This window comes from Lepisma saccharinum, chromosome 17, assembly GCF_977018435.1.
Source record: "Lepisma saccharinum chromosome 17, izLepSacc3.1, whole genome shotgun sequence".
Classification (NCBI taxonomy): Eukaryota; Metazoa; Arthropoda; class Insecta; order Zygentoma; family Lepismatidae; genus Lepisma; species Lepisma saccharinum.
Genome location: NC_139245.1, coordinates 21,566,844 through 21,581,574, shown reverse-complemented (window position 1 = coordinate 21,581,574; position 14,731 = coordinate 21,566,844). Strand labels below are relative to the sequence as shown.

The following is a 14,731-nucleotide window of genomic DNA, read 5'->3' as shown; positions in this document are numbered from 1 at the left end:
TCGGCTCGATTACAAATGTTTCACATAATTAGAATAGAGGGAATTTTCTATATTCTTTCCATTATGGAAGAAAAACTATGTTTTTTCTCTCCGATATCAGGGTTTTTCTGCAACTGATGTCCATTCTGCCACTCAATGGCTTAGGGTTAATTAATATTATGTAAATAGGAGAATCCACTTCACAGCAGAATCGTTGCTAGATTTTTGGGGCAAAAAATTGCCTCGTACTTTTAACATATATTGTTATTTGTCCAAAACACTCAAGAAATTAAGTACATTATTATTTTCGAAATTCTGTCAATCGGAATTTACTGCAACTTTTCTTCTTTTCTACTTGTAATTGTCTTGAAGATAAATACACAGTGGTGTGACTGTACAACAGACAACTTTCACAGTGTGTAGAAGACATCAAGGCCAAAAAATTCGATGCTAGGAGCCGTTGATAATGGTATTTTCTATCCCAAATGTATGCATCCCCATTTAATAGCTTCTTGGTTACCACTGGCATTATTTTTACTGTCGAATAAGATTCTAAAAGCGAAAATACACACTGCCAGGGTAAAGTCACTTAACTGTTTCCTTCAGATAATTTGTTTACAGGGTTTGCACTGACTCCAAAGTCCTGGACAACTGGAGGAGTCAGGAAAACAAGGCTAGGACTGAGGTCATTGGAAACAAATGATTTTTTTAAAAAGCTTTCAAAACCTGGAAAAGTCAGGGGAATTAAATGATTTTTGCTTGGCAGAATTTGTAACCAGAAACACATTTCGTTTTATCTTACCAACAATTTTCCTTCTTGGGTAATATTGCTTATAAAAAGGTTCTTTCATATTATTTTTCAATTATTTTCAAAAATGTTCAACAAACGTGATTCATTTAATTAACTTACAAAGTTGAAGTGTAACTCTTATTTTTTAGCATGTTAAATCATTACACAGTTGGAAAAGTCAATGACTTTGCAAAGTGGGTGTGAACCCTCATCTATCAACCCCACACATATATGTTGCTTTTCGTAGGCTATTTGAATTGTTTGCATTATGCACATGTAGTCTACCCCTACCATACACTTTTTTTCGCTCTCTGACAGAAAGAAATGTCAGTGTCAACTGCAAATATTTGTCACGTGGTTGCATACATATAGGTTAGAAAATGCTATTCTTCAACAAAATGAGCAAATTTCTCCCTACACACCCTCTCCTATACACCCCATCCTCCTTCCCCCCCACACATATATATACACAGTGTATAATATGAGAGAACCTTTTTAAAAAAATCGCCTATGGGCCTGCCCCCCTCAAAAAAATCCTGGGTACGGAGGTTATAAGCAGCTTACTTGGCGTTTCGTTTCAATTCTTGAAGCTCTCGTTGCATCAAAAAGAATAAAAATGGTGATGGGCAATTTGCTTTGTAATAACTAGGCATTCCACTCTACAGCACACCCCACGATAAAAGTATCGGTAAGCGAAATGTCCATCACCAAATTCTTCTAATCTGTTTTCCACAATGTGTAGGGTGACAAGATTTTCTGAAACGAAAAGCAGGACATCAATGGATACATATGGGGGGATTGCAGCTATAACTAAAATTACACAATTCTCTTTAATTCGTTTTATTCTTGATTTGATTTTTGTTATTTAACGTCGCTTTCCTCTCACTTTTGGGTAATTGCATCAATGAATATGAGTCATGATGATATGATTAAATTCAACTCGTAAAGAACATCCATGTCCAGGCCACGATTCGACCCCAGGACCCCTGGCGTCTGAGCATTCAACCCCTCTGCCATGGAGGTCTTCCCTTCTTATATATATTTCCCTTTTCATTTCTCTCTTTTTCGTTCCTCCTCTTGCTTTTTAATTTTACAGATTAACCTTCCTATCTCTCTCATTCTTACTGTTTTTTTTTTGTGTGTGTGTTTCCTTACTTTCTTACCATAAAACATTAATACATTGTGAAATAATATTAAAATATTAAGAAATACTGAGAATATATTTGCCTCTTACTGCATCTGTAGTAATAATCTCATCAATGCAAGAAACATGCAAATCCCCAGAATTGGGCTATTTTCATATATCCCCTGCATATACTTTTAGTCATCACTCACTACCTTGCATATCATATCAGACTGCATGCAATATCTGCTTCTAAGCAATAAATATAAGCTTTACAGTAAGGATAAGGACGCGAGCGTGTAAATTTTTAGATCTACAAGTATTTCCTTGAAAACTAACAATACTCTTAATTTAAAAGGCACCAACAGTTTCACAGAGGTAAACAATTTGCCTGGATGTTTTGCAGGACAGGACAGGATTTTTATACAGAGTTAGAACAGGTCTTTGATAAATTTTCTCAGTATGATATGAAAATTCTGTTAGGTGACTGTAATGCACAGATTGGCAAAGAAGACATATTTAAACCCACGATTGGTAAAGAAAGTCTTCATGAATTAAGTAATGATAATGATATAAGATTGATTACTTTTGCAACCTCAAAGAATTTAATTGTGAAAAGTACCACTTTTAAACATAAAGATATCCATAAATATACCTGGTCTTCTCCAGATGATAAAACTCATAATCAGATAGATCATATTCTCATTGATAAGACAAGGCATACTAGTATAATTGACGTCCATACACACAGAGGTGCTGACTGTGCCAGTGACCATTATTTAGTAATTGCTAAATTAAGAGAAAGACTCGCAGTGATAAATCATAAACAACAAAATCTAAAAGTTCTAAAATTTAATACAGGAAAATTTGCTGATGAAAGAATTAAAAAAGATTATAAAATTAAACTGTCAAATAGATTTGATGTTTTGTAGGATTTAAATGATGGTGAAAATATAAATTAAACAGACGTAAATAAGAATTGGGAGCACATACGTAATGCAATAGAATCAGCAGCTAAAGAAAGTATAGGATACCATAAACCAAGAAAAAGTAAGCCATGGTTTGATAATGAATGTCATAATCTAATAGAAATAATAAATCAGGCTAGACTTAGGTGGTTAAATAACTCTGATGATACAAATCTAAGCAATTATAATAGAATAAAGTGAGAAGTTAACCGCACGTTTAGAAGTAAAAAAAGAGATTACTTGAAAAGCAAAATCAATGAAATTGAAACAAACAGCAAAAACAAAATATCAGAGATTTATATAAAGGTATAAATGAATTTAGAAAGGGGTGGCAACCTAAAGTAAACTTGATAAAAGATAAAGACGGTGATTTTCTAGCTGACCCAAGCGATATTCTAAATAGATGGAAGAACTACTTTAATGACCTTTTAAATGTCCATGTAGGAGATAAATCAGAAGTAAATGAAGTCCACACAGCAGAACCTTTAGTTCCAGAAGCTAACTTGACTGAAGTTAAAGATGCTATTAAAAGGCTAAAGAATAACAAAGCACCTGGCATTGATTTAATACTAGCTGAGTTAATTAAATATGGTGGAAATTCGTTAATATGTCAAATTCATAAATTAATTTGTTTAATATGGAATAAAGAAGAAATTCCTGAACAGTGGAAAGAATCCATAATTGTTCCTGTGTTTAAAAAAGGTGATAAAATGAACTGCAATAATTACCATGGAATTTCTCTACTCTCAACAAGATATAAAATATTATCTAACATTCTTTTAACAAGACTAACCCCATATGCTAATGAAATTATAGGTGATTATCAATGTGGATTTAAACGTAACAGATCAAATTTTTCACATCAGACAGACACTTGAAAAAAAGTGGGAATATAATCAAAATGTCCATCAGCTATTCATTGATTTCAAAAAAGCATATGATTCGGTTAAAAGAGATAAATTATATAATATATTAGTCGAGTTTGGAATACCTAAGAAGCTTGTTAGTATTATAAAAGTATGCACCAGTGAAACAGAAAGTAAAATTCGTGTGGGTATTAATGTGTCTGACAAATTTACAATTCATGATGGGTTAAAACAAGGAGATGTATTATCTCCATTGCTCTTTAATTTTGCCTTCGAATATGCTGTTAGGAAGGTAAAAGAACTAAAGAAGGACTAAAATTAAATGGTATGACTCAGTTGTTAGCATATGCAGATGATGTAGACTTATTAGGGGATGATATAAATACAATTAAGAATAATGCTAAAATATTTTTCAAAACTGCTAAAGAGATAGGTTTGGAAGTTAACAAAGAGAAAACTAAATATATGCTTACAGGCCGAAACCAAGTGTTAGGTAATAATCAAAATCTAATTATTGATAACAACTCGTTTGAACCAGTTTCCAAATTCAAATACTTAGGAGTAATATTAACAAATGAAAATTATATTAAAGAGGAAATAAAAAATAGGCTTAATTCAGGAAATGCATGTTACTTCTCTCTTCATAAACTTTTGTCTTCTCGTTTAATATCTAAGAAACTAAAAGTTAAAATATACAAAACAGTAATTTTGCCTGTAGTATTATATGGGTGTGAAACTTGGTCCCTTACATTGGAAGAGGAACATAAATTGAGAGTATTTGAAAATAAGATCCTTAGGAAAATCTTTGGACCTAAAAGGGATGAGGAGACAGGTGAGTGGAGAAGGTTACATAATTTAGAACTACATAATTTGTATTCATGTCCAGATATTATTAGAATAATTAAATCAAGAAGACTTAGGTGGGCAGGCCATGTGGCACGAATGGGAGAGGAAAGAGGAGTTTACAGGATTCTTGTTGGGAAACCTGATGGTAAGAGACCTGTAGGAAGGCCAAGACGAAGATGGAGGGATAATGTTGAGATGGACCTAAAGGAAATCGGTAGGGATGGAAAAGAGTATATAGATCTTGCTCAAGATAGGGGCAGATGGAAGGCCTGTGTTGCTGCAGCCATGAACCTTCAGGTTTAAGAAGGCTCGAGAGTTAGTTAGTTTTGCAGGACGGTATTGAAAAATACGACATATTTGTTTTTTTAGAGTAGCATCGGAGACCGCAGGACATGGCCCTAAAAAAAAGACTGTCATGCAAAAATGAGGATGTCCGGTCACCCTAACAATGTGAGTAATGAATTGAAATCAACCCATACATATACATAACTTGGTGGGTGCTCTTTACTTCCCCCAAATTTTCAGGTTTATTAAATTTTACAAGTTAATGGTACTTTTGGTAACCTCCTGGGACCTAAGGAGCAAAGTAATGAGTAATTTTTATGATTTCCCAAATCTAACAGTTACTTAGCAAAATAGTCCTGGACTCTACTGGACTTATGGCATGGAAAAACTTTTGATTCTGCAGTCCCTACCAAAGGTAAGCCACAAGTTTCATTCTGCTCCCCCTCCCACAAAGTTAGGCCCTCCGTTAACGGCAATTTTTTTGCCAACTTTCATGGAAATAGTATGTTTAATTTCTTTTTACTACATACCATGAAATAATGAAAACTATTGAGAAATATGATAGCATCATGGAGGTGGGTTGAAAAGGACCCAATACAATGGGAGAATGGGGATATAAATTTAACATAGCATGTGTATTTCACAGTGTTCTTTGGGATTAGGATAATTTATTACATTAGGAGGACCGCACTTACTGCAATGAAGATCTTACCAAGATCACCGAACCTTATACCTTGTGACTTCTTATTGTGGGGTTATGTAAAATACAAAATGTTCATTTCATGCTGCTGTGTGATATCAACGAGTTAAAATGGCTCATCACCAGAGCAGTAAACACTACCGACAGGCTCATTTGGTAAGGGTGTAGCATGAACTGGTATAACATGTCAACATATGCCGTGTCACATGGGGTCTACATATTGATCATTAGTAGGCATGAAAATAAGCTGTTCGTCAATTTTCAGTGTTGAATAGAACACTACTATGCATTAATTTAATTGATTTCTCTCTGCAGCCTCTACTACGGTTTATTTTTCCTAATTCAATTTTATGTAACAGGCAAATCCTAACAGATATTGCAAAAATCTTTTGATGCATGTAATATCATTGTCAATAGGGTAAAAAAAAGAGGGATTTCTTTTTTTTTAGATGGACAGAGAGATATAGGTGAAATTCATAACCCTTCGTAACCCAGCTGATATTAAAATATGATGATACTTAACCTAGAAGCAGCGATGCTTTAAATCTGCCCCTGAAATGTTAGTCAAATAAATTGTGTTGGTGTATGTTTTCAGACTTGCATACATAGAGCACATTATCAGGGTTGTTAAAGATCCAGGAATTTTAAATAAATTCAATTCCGGTCCAGGAGAGAAAAATCAGCAAGTGTAAATTTGTTCTGGACCGTAAAGAACCTTTTTAACTGTAAAGCATTTCAATTTGGTCCAAGAACTTTTTTCTGGATCAATTTAAATACAGTTCAGGAACTTTTTTTTCTAGATGAATTTAAATTTGGTCCATGAACCTTTTTTTTTTTTTTTCAGATCAATTTAGATTTGGTCCAGGAACCTTTTTTCCAAATCAATTTAAATACGGACCAGTTTAAATACGGTCTGAGTACCGTATTGAAATGAAACAATACGCAACTTGGACCAAATTTAAATTGTGCAAGAAAAAAGGTTCCGGTCCTGTTGCGGAACCCAATAGAACCCCATTTGAATTTGTGGGTTCCTGATCCTTTAACAACCCTACATGTTAGTAGTTCTAGTATCTGAAGCAACAATAACCAGAGTTTGCCCTATATCAGTCTGGTCATTTGTAAGGATATTTCATTAAAATATGAGTGAGTAAAAAACAATGAGAAACAATTCTTATGTCACAGTTTAGTCTTAAAATCCACCAGAAGTGCTATTCTTTGTGTACGAATTGTACGTTAATGAATTATTCATTCTTTTTCAATTTGATAATTCTTCAACCTATGGTTTCTTCTAAAAATGTATTTTCTCTCTATTCCAGCTTCTATGATGTGCACTTCTGTAGTGTTAGCAGAGCACCTGCTGCCATCTTGGCAAGTAACACGACACTAAATTAGCATTGTAGCACCACAATGGAGGCGCCACTGAAACACGGCTGTGAAGATCATTGGACCTGGAACAGACGGGACAAGAGTCACGAGGTACGCCTCTATGGACCACGTTTGCGCATTGCTCATTTCCATCCCAACTGGAGCAGCGGAACTGCTGGAGTGCGTGGCACCCGTATCCTAAACAACGGGCGTTATTACTGGGAAGTACAAGTATCTCAAAGAATTTTTGGCACTAGCATGATGTTTGGTGTAGGAACAAAACGTGCGCGCCTCCATGTGGACGCTTTTGTGAACTTGCTCGGCGAAGACGAGCATAGTTGGGGTCTATCACACAAAGGGTTATTATGGCATAATGGTAAATGGTATTACTACACTAAACCATTCCGAGAGAACAAAGCAACAAAAGTTGGTATACTTTTCGATGGCATAGCAGGGACGATTACTTACTATAAAGATGACAAATGCTTAGGGGTTGCTTTCAGTGGGCTCAGTGATATTAAGGAACCTCTCTACCCTATTGTCTGCTCTACTGCTGCGAAGACTGAGATGGCTCTTGGTGTGATGAAAAGAGATTTTGTTAACCTCCAAGATCGATGTCGTGCCGTAATCCTCAAACGTGTTCGCACCGAAAGCAATCTAGAAATGCTGAATCTTCCAAACAGAATCAAAGCGTACCTCAAGGAAGGTTTACAGGATGGCCAGGAGCGATACTCACAGCCTTTTCTTCCCGTAAACAAGTACGTCCACTATGTATGACAGGCAGCTCCAGCATGCCTATGCCCAGCCCCATACTCCATATGTGTATGTACTTGCACTGTCATAGTTGTCTGTTTATTAACTGTAGTCACGCGATCCAATTGTGCAGCACCATAAAAAGTAGTTCAACAGAGGAAGTCTTCTAACTGTCTTCTTGTAATTGTAGAATCTTTGTCAAATCTGCTATTTTCTATATGCTAGCAACTCTAATGAGAACTTATTTATATTAAAAAAAACAACACAGCGGGAGCTACCAGTATTATCTTATTTCTAACATAGGCACATTTTTGTAATTCCCTTAATGTTGGGAATTAAGAATGTAAGAAGATACACCACATAGCAGATTGTATATAGGTTGCATAAAAACAATATTTTTCTCTTCTGGGAGAAAAAAGCCAAAACGCCAAAAAATCGTAGCACTTAGACTATAAGTAAGAAGCGTGTATGTAGTACACATAATTTCTGGCCTGGAAAAGCAATGCCAAAAACCTACACAATGAATTTTATAATACAGCCAGACACACATACAGATAAATGGTCTTCCTTCCTGAACACAGTAATAGTATGTCTGATACATGAAAATGAAAGGTGATTTCAAGAAATGATCAGGAGTCTATCTGGTTAACACCTAAACATATATATGAATCTGCAGAAGAGCTAACAAAAATGTATCAATATATTTGTTAGAATAGTAACGAAAACCATGAGGTGAATGGAAAGGCTAGTTTCTTTTGTATTGGTTCAAAATCATTTTAAGTTGTTCAAAATATGGGAAATTACATTCTTCACTTTCAGTAACTATTAACAAACTGTTCTTAATAACAAATAAAGTGTTTAAGAGCAACAACTTCAGGTATAATGATGCATGGATTTTTCGGAGCCCCAAAATTTACTTTACCTGCCCAAGGAGGAGAATACTGAATCATAATTGTGACAAACACCTTTGAACTTTCATAAATTGGAATTAATGCAAACCGTAACAATATATTATTTTTGTACTCATTATTCAAATATATTTAACTGCGTAGGGAAGGCAGATGATAAAATCTCTCACCTACACACACTTCATCTTTGAACTGAAAATATTCTGTTAGTGAACACTCACTTGTCTTCAGCAAAATACATTCCATGTCTATCCATAATAATACTAAAAAAAATCATAGTTCCTTGTGGAATATATATACACATACAGTAGAAGGCAAGAATGCAAGCTATTCTGCTAATGTAACACGTGTCATTCTAGTCAACATGTGATATTTATTACATGTATTTATATATATTGACAAAAAAAATATGGAGCAAGCCTAAGATTCCTCTTTCTTGATGTAATTTAGTATGCAAGTGTACAGCATGATTTCATTGTCTTGAATTGGCTTCTTGTTATTTTTTTGGGTAATTGCAAATAACTGAACAAAGTTTATTTCTAAATTCTTGCATAGCAATACAACTCATACCCAGATAATCAGTTTCTGAAAGGAAAATTATGTATGTGGCTCAATTGAAGTGCAAGAAAAGATAAAGTGGAAAATTAACCATTTCTTGATCACTTGTCTCATTGCAGTTGTATCAGGCAAGGAATAAGTGGCAGCCACTGGTGTTTGCAAGCTCACTAGTCACTCTTGAATTTGTGCATTTAACTTTTAGATTTCCTGAATGTTCCATTGGATGATGGGTCTGTCTCAACAAATACTTTTCTCTCAAAATGATTCTAGTTTTGATGAAAGATACTGATACTAATAACACTAGTTACAAGAATCTTCATTAATACGCTCCAAACAAGTACTTACTTTATGTGCAAACTAATTATCAATAGATCTATGAGCATACCCCGACTTTCTTTCCGAAGGGAACAAACATTTTACCAGTGAGAACAATGCTTTATTTTGAATTATTGAAAAGGAAATAACCTTTTACTTTCCATGTAAAAAAACACAATGAACAGAATTTTAATGGGGGTGGGGTAAAGGGCACCTCTTTGCCCCTCCCGGTTGTGCCCATGAATAGTTCTAGTATTTCAGTGGCAGTTATCGGCCGGCAAGTTGTTGCTGCAACAATTGATTAAACTATTGTACATCATTAAATTAGTGGTTATTAGTCTGAAGCAAGAATCTTCACATTGAATACGGAATCCGCTCTCAATATTTGTATATTCATGGTGCCATACAGTTATGGTCTATTCAAAATACATCTACATAGTTGTGAATCCAATGTACAAAGGTTCTCCTGACTGCTAAAGCAAAATTACAGGTATATTTGTTCAGAATTTAGATGCCATCAAAAGCAGAACCATTCTTGAAGAAAGTGTTGTAGAAATAGACGCAAAGCAGAGTCAAGCTATACAGTGTGTGATGAATTGCTTCAAAATTTTACATTACTTTTATTGCCATGTGATAGAAATGGCTCCTTGCTAACGTAACTCATGCTGTACACTTGGTGTATAGAAATTAACTATAAGTATTTATGATATATTCTGTTCATTTGTATTAAAACTGTTGCTTGTAATGAACATCTAGCAAAAAATGTTCAAGAATTAATTCTTGTCTTGTCTTAACAAAATTTAAGACACAGGTTAACATTGCCATTATATTTGTTACTAAGCAACAGAACTTAGTTTGTAGTTATTGTCAGCCTAATTCTAGTCAAACCGTGGATATCTTCCCCTCGTGCCATATGATGGTATCTACGTGAATGAAGAAAACAAAATTTATGTTGATAAATGTGCGTTTGTATTTTCCAGTGTGCATGCAGATGTTTCCACGCAATGTGGGCAAAACCAAAGTATTTTGGTTAGGTTTAATATTTATGGGAGAAAAAGTTGAAGCAGGCCGACAAGGTGCAATATCTAGGGGGGGAAATAGATTTTGTGATATTTTTGTTGTATGTTGATGTTTGTGAATTGAATGTGTGCAGTGTGCTTGTGATATTTTTATGGATAATTTCATAAGTAAAGTGAAATGAATGACAGTGTCACAGAACAAAGTATCATGAAGTAATGTTTAATTTTAAACAACAGTGATCTGTGCAAGGTATAAGAAGTGTGTTGTTGTTTAGGTTGTTTGTGAGTTTTTCTTTGTACCTGTTGCAAGACACTGAAAAAAAAGTTGTATAAAACACTTTTGCACATCTACACCATTTCCCACGAAATAGAGTATTGTAATACAGTGTGTAATTTATATAAGGAAAGAGCCCCTGTGTGTATACGATTTCTGACAATGCATGGAGATGTACTTCCATTGTTATTGCAGCTACTTACTGTTTTTGAAGTAAGGTAAAAGGTAAAAGTAACAAAGAAGATACGCAATGAAAGATTGAAGGACTGATGGTGTATGCAAGCACAGTTAAAGTATGAGAAAAGCTAAAATCTTGTTTCATCGTTAATTTCCATGCAACTTTCATTCTTCATTCATACAATTACTTATTTTAATATGTGCAAACTCTGAAATGAAGTGAAAAATGTTTCTTTTACCTACATATATTTGCTGAGGTTTCAACTATTTTACATTCTCAATACCTTCTTATACATACAGTGTTCTTCAATTCATAAACTATCGTACTTTATCTATTAGTTGGTTATTAATTTCAACTGTTTTTTTTTTGTCTTAATTATGTTGAGAAAAGGGTTTTGATACCCATTATGAAGTTGCTGAACAGGTTATCTATTATGCATAATGATTATTCCCTAACGACAAGAAGACTGATATGTACAGGAGTTACAGTGTTATAAAAGAAGGTTGGAATAAAAATAGCGTACATTTTTGTTGAAATGAATATTTCATAAAATTTCAAATTACATTATTTCCTAATAAATATAGAATTTGACATTTTAATATTGTTTGTACAAAATATAGAATAGGTTGGTCACATGACTAGTTGAAGGTGTGTATGTAGAAGTTAGTACATCAGCAATGAAATGTCATGCTTATCTATTCTTATGATGAAAGTTTAGAAGTAATTGACCTGTGATAACTGGCTTTCTGTAAAGCAGAATTCTTTCCTGCTAATTTTTATTTGGAGTACAAGGAGGATTTCCTGGTAAATTGAGAGCTCTTGATGAATATATTTATATATACCACCACATAGTGTAATACCATTTTCTACTCCCACCTTCACCAGTCTGTGTGTATGGAAATTCTCCTCTGTACAGCATTTTCGCAAACAGCACTTTGCACACATTTACCCACTGTCTCAAACAGTAACAATGACTTCGATACTTCAGTGTTCTAGTCATAATGGAAGGAAATGTCACTATTAATCTTGTATATTCAAATGAATGTATTTAACACTTACTATCCTTTCACTAAATGTTACATTTGAAAGTAACATTCCACTGTAGAACACTTCATGTTGTAAAGCCATGATGTGCTCCTATTTATATGTCATTGTTAAGTTTGCATGTCTCTTGCTTTTGTAGATAAGAAATTAAGGTAGTGATGAAGTACAAAGTTTGATTTCCAAATCTTACGGTACCTTTAAGCATTTATAAACAATAGAATAGTAGTTCATATTTATAAGAAACCTGCTTACATATCTCTGCAAGTCTTGTAGATCAAATACTAGTAGGGGTTTCAAGGGTTTGGTGGTATGGCAAATTAGTATGAAGATTTTAAGAGTTCTGGTAAAATATTAGAACATCAAAAACTGAAAGATTTACCACAAAATGCTTAGAAAAGTCAAAAAGACAATCAATATGTTTCAATAATTTTTCACTTTTTTATCAGAAGTGCACAAAATGGCATAGAGTGTGCAAACATTTTAAACTGTTGAGTGTGTTTTAGACCTTTTCAAGCACTTTGTCATGTTTATGGCATTCAAGCATTTTATCTCAACTCTTCAAAAGTATTAAGAATTATTCTAACTCTATCTGAAGTGTAGAGTTGCTCAACTCAGCTTTTGATGTACATTACATAGGTTGATGCGACATTATACTTGGCTGACGATTGAATGAAAAAAATGAAAGAACTTTTAACCTGGCTGTGACTTGAACTGAGAAATTTTGAAGACATGATCATGACCAGTGCTTTCACCCATGGAGGTGCAGTTTTTCCTGTAAATCTGAATCACAAACATTTTAGATTATCTATCTATCTCACCTGATAGAGGATAACACAATTATTGTAAAGCATCTACAAGATTTGCAGATAAAATAAAGCAGAACATGAAAGACTGCTTACATGTTACACACATGCCTTAGATAGCTGTGTGCATTTTCTTTGTATATGCTGTCAATTATGATGTAGGTAAAATTACAAAGGATATATCTACTGTGGCATTTGTTCATTGTACTTGAACAGATATGCAATGCACCCCCTTGTGTTTTCCTTTTGCAGTCACAAATTGTTGTTCTGTAAATTTGCATGTTAGCTGTTAGGAACTGATCGTCCATGTTGCACTTTATGTTTCCTTTAATGTATTTAGTATACCTAATAATGTACATACAAATGATTTTTCTCAATAAATAAATATGAACAGTGTCTTTGTTTTTCAGTATTTATGGCCTAGGTACTACATACTGGGACAGTATTCAAGTTACACTTCATTTCATTAGTGGCACTTATATATAGATGCAACCGCAAATTCGCATCATCGTAAATAATGCAAAAAAAAATGAACCTAAGGTAAACAATGTATGAGGGGCAGTCAAATGAAAACCAAACACCCACTACAAAGTGACAATGGAGTTTGTTTTATTCAAAAGTAATTGCCACAAGTGTTAAGACATTTATCCCACTGGGAGACGAGACGATCAATTCCAGTCTTGTAGAAAGAGGTAGGTTGCCGACGGATCCACAACCTCACCCACTGTTGCACTTCCTCGTTCGAATGAAACCGATGTCCACGAATGTTTTTCTTCAGGTCACCAAAAATGTGGAAGTCACAAGGGGAAAGATCGGGGCTGTACGGAGGATGTTCAAGCATTTCCCAGCCAAATATCTGAAGCTTATCCCTCACCAGATTGGCAGTATGGGGACGGGCGTTATCATGCAAAAGGATGATTCCGTCCGACAGCATTCCAGGGCATTTTGGCTTTATGGCACGTCGCAGTTTCTGCAACGTGTCTGCATAGCGCTGTGCATTGATTGTGGCTCCATGCTCTACGAAGTTGACACGCAGAGGGGCCTTGCAGTCGAAGAAGCTCATCATGACCTTACCGGAACTCCTATGGACAGCTTTGGATTTCTTTGGCGGGGGAGAATCGACGTGTTTCCATTGTTGGCTTTGCCGTTTGCTCTCGGGCTCAAAATGGTGGCACCACGTTTCGTCCCCTGTGACGATACGTGACAGAAACGCATGCTCTTCCTCGTGGTACCGCTGCAAATGACTCAGACATTCTATCAATCTTGTGTCCCTCCGTCAGTTGATGCGGAACACACTGCGTGCAAATTTTTCTGAACTGCAGGTGATCTTTGATAATGGCATACACAGAGCCATGACTAATGCCAACCTGAACATGAATTTCTTCCTCTGTGATTCGTCGGTCTTCCCGGATCAGACCATTGATCCTCGCAATCACATCAGGCGTAATGGCTCGATGGGCCTGTCCCGGGCACGGATCGTCTTGCAGTGATGTGCGTCTTTCACGAATCACTTCTGCCACTCGTGCACACTTGTCAGGGACATGCAGTGTTCGCCATACACTGCAGATATGTGACGATGAATTTGGCATGTTCCAGCACCCTCAGCCACCAAGAAACGAACCACACCTCTCTGCTCTTCTTTGCCTGCCTCCATTTCCAATGCTGGACAAACACACTTTTCACTACGCTCACCTCTTGAGCAATGACGAAGCAACTGTGTGGATCTGTGTGTTTTCACTATGCATTTTTATGGTGGGTGTTCGGTTTTCATTTGACTGCCCCTTTATATATACAGGGTGTATACAAACATGTGTCAGAAACTTTAGGGATTTATTCTTGACATCAAAACATAACAAAAAGTTCATATGAACATGGGTCCAAAAATCGTTCGTTAGGGAGGTATGAAAGGAAATAATATTCATGGCAAAAAAATGAGACATTGACCAAATAAATTTAC

The 14,731-nt window shown here is 35.3% G+C and overlaps 1 protein-coding gene across 2 annotated transcripts in view; it reads left to right on the top strand.

Moving 5' to 3' along the window:
- SP555 (SPRY domain-containing SOCS box protein SP555) overlaps nt 1–12,624 on the top strand; it is a 41,926-nt gene extending 29,302 nt beyond the window's left edge. For both annotated transcript variants that reach the window (XM_083139078.1, XM_083139079.1), the window contains exon 2: nt 6,874–12,624. In XM_083139078.1, the coding sequence (XP_082995204.1) occupies nt 6,965–7,699 (735 nt within the window). In that variant the 5' untranslated portion in view covers nt 6,874–6,964 and the 3' untranslated portion in view covers nt 7,700–12,624. The remainder of the gene's footprint in view (nt 1–6,873) is intronic.
- The last annotated feature ends 2,107 nt before the right edge of the window (nt 12,625–14,731 follow it).